The sequence below is a fragment of the Mustela nigripes genome, chromosome X (assembly GCF_022355385.1).
Source record: "Mustela nigripes isolate SB6536 chromosome X, MUSNIG.SB6536, whole genome shotgun sequence".
Taxonomy (NCBI): domain Eukaryota; kingdom Metazoa; phylum Chordata; class Mammalia; order Carnivora; family Mustelidae; genus Mustela; species Mustela nigripes.
In genome coordinates, this window is record NC_081575.1 from 64,646,189 (window position 1) to 64,660,705 (window position 14,517).

Consider the following 14,517-nt stretch of genomic DNA (forward strand, 5'->3'; position numbering starts at 1 on the left):
CTGCTTGACTTATTTCACTCGGCATAATCTCTTCCAGTCCCATCCATATTGATCAAAAAGTTGGTCAAAAAGCTGATGGAGGCATAATACTCCATAGTATATATGGACCACATCTTCCTTATCCATTCATCTGTTGAAGGGCATCTTGGTTCTTTCCACAGTTTGGCGACTGTGGCCATTGCCGCTATGAACATCGGGGTACAGATGGCCCTTCTTTTCACTACATCTGTATCTTTGGGGTAAATACCCAGTAGTACAATTGCAGGATCATAGGGAAGCTCTTTTTTTAATTTGCTAAGGAATCTGCACACTGTTCTCCAAATTGGCTGCAGCAACTTGCATTCCCACCAACAGTCTAAGAGGGTTCCCCTTTCTCTACATCCTCTCCAACACACGTTGATTACTGTCTTGTTAATTTTGGCCATTCTAACTGGTGTAAGGTGGTATCTCAATGTGGTTTTGGTTTGAATCTCCCAACTAGTGGTGATGAACATTTTTTCATGTGTTTGTTAGCCATTTGTATGTCCTCATTGGAGAAGTGTCTGTTCATGTCTTTAGCCCATTTTTTGACATGATTATCTGTTTTTTGAGTGTAGAGTTTGAGGAGTTCTTTATAGATCATGGAAATCAGCGCTTTGTCTGTATTGTCATTTGAGAATATCTTCTCCCATTCGGTGGGTTGTCTCATTATTTTGTTGACTGTTTCCTTTGCTGTGCAGAAGCTTTTTAGATGACATGATACTTTATATGGAAAACCCAAAAGACTCCACCCACAAACTACTAGAACTCCTTCAGCAATTCAGTAACGTGGCAGGATACAAAATCAATGTATGGAAGTCAGTTGCTTTCTTATACACTAACAACGAAAATACAGAAAGGGAAATTGGGGAATTGATTCCATTTACTATAGCACCAAGAACCATAAGATACCTGGGAATAAACCTAACCAAAGAGGTAAAAGATCTATACTTGAGGAACTATAGAACACTCATGAAAGAAATTGAAGAAGACACAAAAATATGGAGGACCATTCCATGCTCATGGATCAGAAGAATAAACATTGTTAAAATGTCTATACTGCCTAGAACAATCTATATTTTCAATGCCATTCCAATCAAAATTCCACCGGCATTTTTCAAAGAGCTGGAGCAATCAATCCTAAAATTTATATGGAATCAGAAGAGACCCCAAATTGCTAAAACCCCATTTAAAAAATAAATGTTCAGGGTGCCTTGATAGCTCTGTCGGTTGAGCATCTGACTTTTGATTTCAGCTCACGTCATTATCTCAGAGTCCTGGGATGGAGCCCCATATCAGGTTCCACACTCAACGAGGAGTCTGCTTCTCCCCTTCTCTCTCTACCCATCCCCTTGCTCACATTCTCTTTGTAAAGGAAATACATATTTTAAAAAAAATTTATTTATTTTTTAAATTTCTTTTCAGTGTTCCAGAATTCATTGTTTATGTACCAAACCCAGTGCTCCATGCAGTATGTGCCCTCCATAATACCCACCACCAGGCTCACCCAACCTCCCACCCTCTACCCGTCCAAAACCCTCAGATTGTTTTTCAGAGACCACAGTCTCTCATGGTTTGTCTTCCCCCTCCAATTTCCCCCAACTCCCTTCTCCTCTCCAGCTCTCCATGTCCTCCGTGTTATTCTTTACACTCCACAAATAAGCAAAACTGTATGATAATTGACTCTCTGCTTGACTTGTTTTTTAAAAAAAATTAAAAATGGGGCACCTGGGTGCCTCAGTCAGTTACTCATCTGCCTTTAGCTTAGATCATAATCCTGGGGTCCTGGAATCAAGCCCTGCATCAGACTCCCTGCTCACTGGGGAGCCTGCTTCTCTCTCTACCTCTGCTGCCTGCCCTGTTTTTTGGTTCTCTCTCTCTTTTTTTTTTTTTTTTTTTTTTTTTAAGATTTTATTTATTTGACAGAGAGAAATCACAAGTAGATGGAGAGGCAGGCAGAGAGAGAGGGGGAAGCAGGCTCCCTGCTGAGCAGAGAGCCCGACGCGGGACTCGATCCCAGGACCCTGAGATCATGACCTGAGCCGAAGGCAGCGGCCTAACCCACTGAGCCACCCAGGCGCCCCTATGGTCTCTCTCTCTTAACGCTCTCTCTCAAATAAATAAGTAAAATCTTTAAAAATAAATAAATAAGTAAAAATTTTAAAAATAAAAAAATAACAATAAATGGGGTGCCTGGTTGCTCAGTGGGTTAAAGCCTCTGCCTTCCACTCAGATCATGATCCCAGGGTCCTGGGATCAAACCCCGCATCAGGCTGTGTCAGCAGGGAGCCTGCTTCTCCCTCTCTGTCTGCCTACCTCTCTGCCTACTTGTGATCTCTGTCAAATAAGTAAATAAATAAAATCTTTAAAAACAATAAATAAAATAATTAATCAATAAATTTTTTAATAAAAAATAAAATAACAATAAAGTGTTCTATTTCAGAACAGTTTTAGATTTATAAAGTTATTGTGATGATAGTTGTGTGTCCTACATCCAGTTCCCCTGTTATCAAACTCTTACATTAATATGATACATTTGTTACAAATAATGAACCAACACCAGTACATTATTTTTTTGAAGTCTGTGCTCTGGTTAGAATTCCTGTTTTTCTCTAGTGTTCTTTTTATTTTCTAAGATCCCATTCAGGATACCACATTACATTTAGTTGCCATGTCTTCTCAGGCTCTTTTAGCACTTTCAGTTTCTCAGGCTTTACTTGTTTTTGATAACCATGACAGTTTTTAGGATTTCAGGATTAATGATGGGGTATTTTGTAGACTATCCCTCAGTTGGGATTTGTCCAATATTTTTCTCATGATTAGACTTGGATACTGCATTTTGGATAGGAAGAGCATAGAGGTAAATTACCATTATCATTGTATTCTATCAAGGGCACATATTATGAACATGACTTATCACTGTAATATTAATCTTGATCATCTGGCTGAGGTAGTGTTTGTCAGATTTCTCTAATGTAAATTTGCTCTTCCTCTGCTGCTCCTTTACCCTTTAGAAAGAAGTCAATATGTATAGCCCAAATGAAAGGAATGGGAAATTATGCTCCCCCTCCTTGAAGTCAGAATATCTACATAAGTTTTTAAAATTCTTCCACATGAGAGATTTGTCTCTTCTCCCTTGTTTGTTAGTTTGTTTGTTTACTATTCATATAATTATATAGGCATGGATAATCACTTTATATTTTGGGTTATACCTCAGTACCACTTTATTTTGGTACTCAAATTATTTTAGCTTTGTAGAGTCACATCTTTATGTTAATATAATCTTCATGTCCTTCTTGGGTATATGTTCCACTCATATTTCTCTTATTAATGATTGAAAGAAATCTGTCAAAATATCAGAAATAGCCAAAGTAAAACAATCACCAGAGTAGTAATTGGTAATTTTTAAATATTTTTAAAAGATTTTATTTATTTATTTGAGAGAGAGAGAACACAAGCAGGGGAGGGGCAGAGGGAAGGAGAGAAGCAGGTTCCTGGCTGAGCAGGGAGCCTGAAGCAGGGCTTGATCCCAGGTTCCCAGGATCATGACCTGACCCAAAGGCAGACAATGAACTGAGCCAACCAGGGACTCCTAATTAGCAAAATTTTATAGCGTACACACCAAAAAGACAGTTTGCAAACCAGGAGCACTCAAACCAAAACAAAAAATGAGGCTTGAGATATATTGTTATAAAACAGCTTATATAGTGAGAAAACAATTATTATGAGAATATACAATTATTCTTTATAATGATTAGTTAGAATAGTCAGAATTTTCTTAAATGATAGAGAATTGGTCAGTGGTTACTTTATGTCAACTTTAGAAAACAGATTAAGCTTTACTAAAAATTTCCAGAGGCATAAGCAAGAAATGACCCAGGTCCAGTCAGTCTAATAAAATAAGCCAAATTAAGCTTTATTTGTATAACTAAACTGGTTTTGTCAGCTTGGGAAATTTTCAAGGGTGGTCTCCATTGGTCTTTTATTTTAACAGACTGTAGCCCTATGTTTTTTTTTCTATACTTTTATTAATCTGCATATTGAGCAAAATGAGGGGAGATATCTTAGACTTCCCAGCATGTAACTTGCGGCCAGCATAATCCTGTAAAGTGTTGTGATTGGCTCATACTAGAAATAACTGAGAACAAAATAATTTTGTGGTAGCTTATAGTGGAAATCTAGGAATGAGTGTACCGATACCATGTAATTATACTGGTGAGACAAGTTCAATTATGAGGTGTTATTTCATTTCCATAGCTCTACTTATCACATGTATTTTGTTTCTTTTGTAGGTGTGTATTAAAAATGGATCATCACTGCCCTTGGTATGTCCCTTTGATTCATTTCTTTACTCTGAAAGGGTCAAAGTTGCTCAAAATGCCTACTCTCCTAAGCATAGTTTTAACATGTTTGTTTCTCTAACCATAAATCACTGGGTCTTGTATGTACATGGGGGACAGGGGAGGCATAACATTTTAAAGCAAAAATAAGTAATACCACCAAAGGTATGGTAGTAAATTCCTAGGCTCACAAAACTAATGGTCTTTTGTCTGTTGGCTTTAGTAGTTGAGTATAGTAATGAAATCAAGTACAAACAGTTCTCTTCTTTGACATTATACAATTCATTCTGTTTTTAGTTATCTTGATGTTTAAAATATTATTAGATTATTAACTTCAGCAATTCTTCTCCAAATTTTGAATGTCTGACTTAGAGAACAAATCTGAAGCCATCTAACTACAGAGAATATGTCATTCTATACTAAGTGTAGCTGTTAAGATTGCAATATGTTTTCAGCATCCAAAATTCAGGTTTTCTTGGGTGGATCAGGAACTAGTCCAGAACTATTAAGTAGGCCAGATGTCTACACCTGTAAATGAAAAGAAAAACAAATGAGACATGAACTTGTTTTTCCAGTCTGTTTCTATTAAGGGGCTTCTGTTTCTGTTGAGTTTCTACACAGCACATAATGAAGCAGCAGGAGTAACGTACTTCCATTGCTGTGTTCACTTATGTATCCATGTGTTCTCAATCAATGGATCCTGATTTCAAATTACTTTTTCTTTTTTTTTTTAGGGTTAATAATTGCATTGGATTTTCCAACTACAAATTCTTTCTTCAGTTCTTAGCTTATTCTGTTCTCTACTGCCTGTACATTGCTACAACAGTCTTCAACTATTTCATCAAATATTGGAGAGTAAGTTAAATAACCCTGAAAGATCACCCCCAAAACACATACCTACTCCAATCTGTGATGTTTTCCAACTTTTCTTTTTACATTTTGAAATAGCTAAGGTAACCAGAAAGGAAGGCACAAAACAAGTTTCCCCATGTTGAATATTCTGAGATTTAGGAGTTAGTTATTTAAGGATTCTGCTAAAACAAATTACTGTCATACAGGAGAATCTTGTTAAGATCTTTAGGAACCTAACCCCTTGACTCTTAGTGATTCTTTACAATGTACTTACCTAGTCCAGTTTAAAAAATTCACTTCTTCCCGGGGTGTCTGGGTGGCTCAGTGGGTTAAGCCGCTGCCTTCAGCTCAGGTCATGATCTCAGAGTCCTGGAAGCCTGCTTCCTCCTCTCTCTTTGCCTGCCTCTGCCTGCTTGTGATCTCCGTCTGTCAAATAAAATCTTTAAATAAATAAATAAATAAAAATAAAAAATAAAATAAAAAATTCACTTCTTCCCAATTATAGATTTTAAAAATGTTGAAACTGATTTTGAATCTCTAGTTTTCTAAGAAAAAGGATACTAAAGTATTCCCTCATTGTCAGAAAAGACTTTCTTACTTCCTGTTTAAAGGAGAGTTGCAAAATTCCTACTGGACAGAAAGATTCATTGACTCATCTTCACACATGACCAAACTGAAATGGGAAGTCTTATTTGAAATTTGTATGACAAACACTGGGTTGGGAATTAGGAAAACTGAGTTCTAATACTGGCTCTGTTACCTGCTTCACTGGCTCATCGCCAAGATCAAATGAAATATGATTTTGATTTTGATGATTATAGGGAAATCTAAAAGAGAATTTCACATTTCTTCTACTAAATTTCAATCATATCCCATCTATTTCCAAAAGAATTGAAGGCAGATTTTTACTTTACGTATGTGTGTTGGGTCTGGCAGCAATATAGTGAATTTTTTTTTAATTTCATGCCAATGGACTCCAGAGGTTATCCCCCTCCCCACAATTCCAGTACAGTAGTTAAAATATCATAACCTTCTATGATGGAGGTTGTCCAAACTGAACCTAAATAGCAAAAGACAGATGTAGGCAGAGCTATTAGTTATTACTGTGGGAATTGTACAAGAGCCCATATATTAGGAATATCTCACATTAAGTGAAGAGATAAAGCAGCAAGGAAAGAATGTGAATCCTGTGACCAGGATAGGCGGAGCTATTAGTTATTACTGTGGGAATTGTACAAGAGCCCATATATTAGGAATATCTCACATCAAGTGAAGAAATAAAGCAGCAAGGAAAGAATGTGAATCCTGTGACCAGATTAAAGATTATAATAAACTGGAGAACAATGGAGAAAGACAGGCAGTGAGAACCTAAATACCTGAGAATAGTTAAATTATTAATTAGTGCTTTGATCCTGACTAGTATAGAAAATACAGGATAAAAAATTATAGTGAGTTAGAGAGGAGAAGGGAGTTGGGGGAAATTGGAAGGGGAGGTGAACCATGAGAGACTATGGACTCTGAAAAACAATCTGAGGGGTTTGAAGCATTGGGGGATGGGAGGTTGGGGGATCCAGGTGGTGGGTATTAGAGAGGGCACGGATTGCATGGAGCACTGGGTGTGGTGCAAAAACAATGAATACTGTTATGCTGAAAATAAATAAATAAATAAATAAATTCTCATGAATTCATACACGGGAAAAAAATTATAGTGATATGTGCTTTCCATTTTCCCAACTTTCTTAATCAATTCAGATATTTAATGACTTTAAGAATCAGGAATTATGGGGTACCTGGGTGGCTCAGTCGGTTAAGCATCTGGCTTCAGCTCAGGTCATGATCCCAGGGTCCTGGAATCAACCCTACATCAGGCTCCTTGCTCAGCTGGAAGCCTGCTTCCCCCTCAGCCCCTTCCCCTGCTCATGCTCATTCTTTCTCTCTCTCTGACAAATAAATAAAATCTTTTTTTAATTCTTCAAGATATAAAAGTATAAGCAGAAATGAAATTTTCTCATAAATTTTCCCCAAATACAAAATATTTCATTATCTTGGCATCTCTTCTTTGGCTCCTTTTCACATCACAGGATCTCTTATCTATTGTTCAGGTTTTCATGAGCTGTTTGACATCCCATTCACACTGAGCTACTACCCTGAATGTAAAGAAAATCTACCGTATCCAATTCAGCAGGGAAAGTGTCAACCTTGGTCATCACTACAGTCCTTACTTGGTCTTCACAGTAGGGTAGTGTTTAAGAACTCATAACAGAGTAAACAATGTTGCATTTTACACATTTTGCCTTGGTCCTCCAAGCCAGTCAGTCATCAAATACCACAGTGCCAGCCATCCAGGTGATGTATGTTTTTTTTTCACTCTTGAAATATAATATTTGGATGTGAATTAATTACCAAAAATATGTCAGTATTCACAAGCACAAGATGAACATGGGCTTGTCCTTTTCTTATTCCTTCATTTTTCTCTACAGTAGATTAGCTCATGCCTGACAAATGGGACATAAAAGAAACTGTCTTGGCTTGCTCTCATAATGAAAAGGGTATTGACAATTCAGAAAAATGCTTCTTTGCAGTCTCTCCATTCAGAAAGCACTTTGAGGTGGTTTAGAGAAGGCTTTCTCAGTTTAAATTGAGTCTCACCTTAAAATAAAAAGAAAACACTTCCATGTATTCTATAAACCATGTATCAAGGTGACTAGTGGTTCTCCTAAGAACAGCAACCTCTATTTGTAGGATACTTTACCATTTTCAGAGCACTTTCATATCTATTGTCTCATCTTCTTCTTACCACAACTTTATAAAGTACACAAAACAGGAATTGTTAGTCTCATTTAAAAATGATAAAACTGAGGCTCATAGTAGTTAAGTGACTTGCTCAGGATCACCCAGCTTTAAGTTTCAAAATCAGGACTGGAAGCTATCTGATCCTAAGCCCAGAGATCTTAAACACTATACCATACATATCCGCCTGCCCTTTATGGTCCTGCTATGGAGAAGCTATAGCTCCTTTGGAATAAAGAATTTAGAACACAATCATCGGCCATTTTTTCCTCTATATATTATCTTGAAGAGTAGCTACTTTGATAGGAAATTGATCTTTTGCCTTATGAAAAAAGTAGTAATATACACCTTCCACACTGGGCCATGAATCTCCACATAGAGACTATTAATTATTTTAGAACCAAGATAGTAGTCTTATTCTACCAGTATTCCCCTGAATGTTTCTAGTGGTTGTTGCTTTGAGTAATTTAGGTTAGTTATCTCCTGGGAAGGTAATTTTGAACACAGGGCCATCAACCTCTTCCAACAATAAAAGGGGGGGGGAGACTTTATCAAGAGATACCCTTTAGCAGACAAAAGACTATAAGAGTAATTACTATAAAAGTAATTAGGAAAGGGAAAGAATTTCAGCTTAGCTACCCAAGGTCTGAACTGAGTTTCTATCAGCCCCTCTTGCCTAGACATTTCCTATTACCCATTCAACCTGAAAGACAAGAAGTAAAGTAAATGTAAGCTGTAAAAGCTTTAACAAACATACTCAAAAAGTAGAGATTATGAAAGCAAAAACCCAGCTAGGCAAAAACCACTACAAAACTGTACATTAATTTTTTCTATAAACTCAAAAAAAAAAAAAAACACAAGCCAATCAAATTCAGTTTGGGTGCTTAGGCCAAGATTTTGTGGAGGGATCATTTCAGAAAGGAGCTTCAGATGAAGTTTTCTGAAGGTTGAAGTCCTTGAGATGACTGTGTCCTGGGTGCTCTGTCCCTATGCAAATTTTACCCAGAATACTTGTCAGCTGAAAACATCTGACTAACTGACTTCCCCTAATCTTCATCCTTCAAACATATATACTGTGAAAGATCCCCAAAATTTCCTTACATCAAAATGATTAAAAATCTTCTCTAAGAAAAAAAAAAAATCTGTGCTATCTGAATTTTCCAAGTGTTTCCAAGTCTTAATTTTTTCCTTCCAAACTGAAGTAGAACTAGATCCTAATGTTAACACCCACTTCAGTCAAGAATCACCTTTAACTTGACTGCTCAAAGCATATGGAAATTCTTTAATGCAATTAATCATGCCAAAACAACGATCAGCACAGGAAAGAGGGGAATAAAAAACTTCTTACTCCAAAACTGAAAATGTTTTCTAAAGTTCTCTTTAGAAGATAAAATGTTACACAGTATGCATGCTGGTTTATGGCTGCATGTAAAAGAAGAAAGCTGGTACTACATGGAAAATAAGATGTCCCAAATAACTATAAAAGTGTTTAGCTACCTACTTTTACAATTGCCTGTCAAATCCTGCTTGATTTTACTGTTTAAAGAGCAATCTCACCGGTTGTGATATACCAACACATTCTACTTCAGCTATAAAAAACAACCACACAAAATTTTCAGTAGCTTTAAAGTCAGATTATAGCTTATAGGTAGAGCATTTTGAAATTGTACCTATGTGTTTTAACTTCCTATGTGTATTATTGTGCTGTTTTCAATATACATATATCCAAAGAAATATGACATATAAAGTATTTCAGAATAACCCATTTTGAGACAAGAGGATGAACCATATAACCTCAAAATCACCTCTGCCCAGTGACTCATAATTTGCAAACTAAATGGAGTACAAGCTTTAAGAAGTTGCATACCAGTTATGGCCTGAATATACCCTTTTTATACTACTATTTTCTAATTTTTGCAGTATATACTGTGTTTTACACTGAACTTAATCAAGGATCCAATTTCGGCTTTGTAAGCTGAAAGTATAACCATAATGAGGTATGGTAATCAACAGAAAGAACTTTTATAAAAATTTTATAAAATCTATTTTTTAATTATAGCTAGACATTTTATACATATGAGAAAAGTGCTAACATATAGAAAAACTAGCCAAGCTGTATCACTTTAATTCGTTGTTTTTATTTGTTTATTATTTCTGTTCTAGGGGGAATTGCCCAGTGTTCACTCAAAGTTCCATGTTCTTTTCCTCCTCTTTGTGGCCTGCATGTTTTTTGTCAGCCTTGTGATTCTCTTTGGTTACCATTGTTGGCTTGTCAGCAGAAACAAAACCACCTTAGGTAAGACTGGTTATTAAGATGAGGGAAGAAACACATTAATGTATATAATAGTGACCTACAAATTATTCCTAAGGAAGAGAAAAAGTCCCACTGAAGCATTTTATTTATAGTGACATTCCTTTGCTTCCAAACTGAGACAGATGTAAACATGTTTAACCAAACTGGAGAGCCATAATGAATAAATAAAGCATTATTAAATGAAACCTCACACAAAACCAAAATGGATCATTGCTCTTTACAATTCACATTGGGTAATAACTCCCCAAATTCATGGCTTGAAAAATTTCTGAAAGGTGTTCACATGAGGAAGTGGAGGAAAAATCAGTACAGAAGGGAACATCAAAAGAGAGAGGTGAAGGTTAATAAAGATAAAAGAATCTAAATTATTGAGGGCATCCAAAGATAGAGTGCTGAGAAAGAATCTAAGCCGAAAAATCACGATATCTACAGTCATCAAGGGGCTTTGGAGGACTGGGAATATGATAAATACACTGAATAAGCAAGTTTCTAGAAAATGAGTACAAGAGATGAACATTTTTTTGGTTACTCTACACTCCAGGCTGTTATTTGGAGAATTATATTTCTGATGGATTCCAATGAAACAACTTTATTTCATGTATAGTGAAACAAATATTTACATTGTATACAAATAAATGCAGTAGGAGTGAGGAGAAAGTGTTGAATGTTTAGCTAAGATAGATTGAGCAAAGTTTAGTACAAAAGCCAGTATACATTTGAAACTCATTCACTAATAATGCTAACAGCTAAAAAAATATTTACATTCCTTTTCTAAACCAGATATTTGTAGCACTTAGTTGCTAGGTGGTAGATGAACACATTTGACTTAGACATAACTGCAAAGTAGAGAAGTACTAAAGACTCCACGATAACAGAATCTGAAAACAAAGAACAAATGGGAGAAGGCTAGATGCAGCCTGTCCAACAGTGAAAGTATTTTTTGCTTAATGGGATAAATATGTGTCTAGAAATAAGGGGCACTAACATGGTCTAATTCCTCAGTCTTTGAGTTGATTATAGTTCACCTGTTGACATTTTTACTGGAATAAAACTCAATTTCTTACATTGCACGTTTTAGTGTGAACATCTTCATTTCTGAAATGTTTCAAAACAAAATCAATGTTATTACCAACTCTTCATGCTTCTTTACTTTAGTCCCAGCTCTAAAAATGGAGACCATTGGGCAGCTGTTTCCACTTAGATTCAAATAAATACTGTTCAGATTGTTCTTTCACTCCTTAAATGCAGCCACACAAAATATATAGTTACCTCATGGCTCCTTATAATAATTTCTACCATTATGTGTTTCCTCTGTCTTTTAAAAAAACAGAGTATCAATTCTTTGCATTTAATGACAAAATTACTTTGTATTAAGTAATTAAACTGGTTGTTTAAGTAATTTAGCAATAACTAAGAATAAGAGGCCCATGCTACCACAACAAAAAGATATTGTAACATCAAATCACATTCATGGAGTACTGCAAGATCATGATAGTCCTGAAATTTGTTCCTTTATTGCTTTCTTCCTCTTTTCTTCAACTCCCCTATCCTGCCCTAGAGGCCTTCTGTACTCCAGTGTTTACAAGTGGCCCAGAGAAAAATGGGTTCAACCTTGGCGTCATCAAAAATATCCAGCAGGTGTTTGGCGATAACAAGAAGTTCTGGTTAATACCTATTGGGTCCAGGTAGGTAATTATTACCACTGAAAGAAGTTGATGTTGGACCATGCCTTGAAGTAGGAAATTCAGTTTTAATTGTAGTTTGCAGCAAATGACAGTCCAGTAAAAACTCTTTCCCCCAAGTTGTTATTTCTAGGTTAATAAAGAGAAATCAGGAGGTGAGGGTATGATAAATGGACATTCTTATGCTTTGTGGCAGTGTAAACTGGTAGTACTCTTTATAAATGGATTTAGTAGTATGTATCAAAAATCATAATAATCCACATATCCATTGTCCAGTAATTCCACTTCTAAAAATCTATCCTAAAGACAAACTAGGCATAAAAATGTTCATCACAACAATATTTCCAGCCAATAATTAGGAAACATCCAACCTAAATATTCAACAATATGATATATATCCCCATTGACTAGAATATTATGTAGTCTTAAGTAATAGTTATTAAGACTGTCACAATAAAGGGAAATGATCACTCTATTTTAAATGAAAAATGTAGAATTCAAATGGTATGTACTCTGTAATTAAAAATATATACAAAGATATGTACAAGTATATACAGAAGAAAACAACAGAGGGGAGATATACCCCCAAAATGCTCTAAGTAGATAAGTGGTACCAGTTGGTGTTTCACAGGCTCATTTATTTAAGGTCTATGGTATATCCTACTATCCTGGCTATAAAGTACAAGACAAAACTGTGTTGGTGGGCAATGTTGATTAATAACCATTACCAGCAATTATTTGCACCCCACTAACACATACACACACAAATATACGCACACTATCACTACATCAAAGATCTAAAATGGTCTTCTGTGAAATAAAAAAACAAAAACAAAAAGCCCATTCACCTATAATCAGTATACTTACATCCTCTGTAGACAACTTTCAATAAAATCTGTCAACTTCCAGTTAACCACAATTATGAGTAGAAGAAAAGGCATAGGAAATAGAAAATGAGTAATCCAAAAGTCACTCATATATAAATTTGCAATGGATTCAGGTATATATACTCAAATGTTCAAACTGTAGCCCACTCTAGCCAGAACTAACATAGTTCCCTCCAATGCATCCCATCTGTTGGTGGACGGAGTAATTAACCAAGGAGGTAGCCCTAGATTACCACAGATATCCATGAAGTGGATCCCACCTGAGGGTAATTGTGCCCCAAATCTTCACACCTAGAGATGCTTCACTCTGGCTGTTTCCCATAGTTCCTATTAACCTTTCTGCCATAACAAGCCAAATAATGGGGCATTCAGACATTAATATCTATCACCAATTCATAGCAACTTATCTCCAATATATCAATGATTCTGAATCTCCTAATATTTGTTGAAAACTTAGAACCAAAACAATAAGATAGTTTGATATAAATTCAGGTGATCATCATTAAATTATATTTATGAAGCCTGCAGTGTGTGCATATTGCCATAACTGGACATTGTGGGAAACAAGTTAAACAGCTGTTTACAAACCAAAACAGTTAACACTGGTGCAAACAAGATATAGAAATTGAAAGCAATACAGCAACTAAATGATGCTATTGTAAAACTGTATTCCACCATGGTTTTAATAAATAAACTAAATGGTTTAAATCTTCCTAAGAACCCCCTTCTATTTGTAAGAGATTTATTACATTCATAAAAGGTCTGTGTCAGCTGCAGGAGCTCATTGCCTTTCTTTCCCCAACAGCCCTGGTGATGGACACTCCTTCCCTATGAGGTCTGTGAATGAGTCACAAAACCCACTGCTAGCAAATGAAGAGCCCTGGGAAGACAACGAGGATGAAACACGAGGTAAGGAGGCTCAGAAGGAAGCATTTTCTCCACCTAGCAAAGCAAGTACCAATATGGACCATGTTAATGCAACCGAAGTAGTGTAATGAGAATATAGTATCCAGAAAGATTATATAAGCTTGTCAACCTTATAAGTGCCCATTAGATAGAAAAGGGCAAGTATAGCCAGATTTGTGTAGCATATACAGGTGGCTTAGGTTGGAAGATGGCAGCTTGAAGGTCTCTTAACAGTTTTGTGATACCTTGATTTATAACCAGTCAGATGTCAGGAAACATAATAGAGTGCTATATATATTTATAAACAATTCTGCCAGTTGGTGACTCATGGTGCTTTGCTTGAGTTCATTTAATCAGTGGACAGCAGCTCACCTTTCTCTGCCCTTATTTACATTGGTTAAATTTTCTACATTTTATTCAAGATTTTATTTATTTATTTGAGAGACAGAGTGAACAAGAGAACATGAGCAGAGGGAGAGGGAGAAGCAAACTCCCCTGCTGAGCAGGGAGTCTGATATGGGGCTTGATCCTAGGACACTGGGATCATGACTTGAACCAAAGGCAGACACTTAACCAACTGAGCCACACAGGGCCCCCTAAATTTTCTTTAAAATCATTTGCATTCTCTCTTAGAATGGTTTAAATAGGGCGCCTGGGTGGCTCAGTGGGTTAAGCCACTGCCTTCGGCTTGGGTCATGATCTCAGGGTCCTGGGATCGAGTCCCGCAT

General features: G+C 36.3%; 1 protein-coding gene across 1 annotated transcript in view; it reads left to right on the plus strand.

The window, feature by feature from the left end:
- Positions 1-13,878, plus strand: part of ZDHHC15 (zinc finger DHHC-type palmitoyltransferase 15) — a 78,958-nt gene extending 65,080 nt beyond the window's left edge. Inside the window, 5 exon segments of the mRNA XM_059385226.1 lie at positions 4,311-4,343; positions 5,093-5,213; positions 10,164-10,296; positions 11,873-11,999; positions 13,689-13,878. Coding sequence (XP_059241209.1) covers positions 4,311-4,343; positions 5,093-5,213; positions 10,164-10,296; positions 11,873-11,999; positions 13,689-13,878 — 604 coding nt within the window.
- The last annotated feature ends 639 nt before the right edge of the window (positions 13,879-14,517 follow it).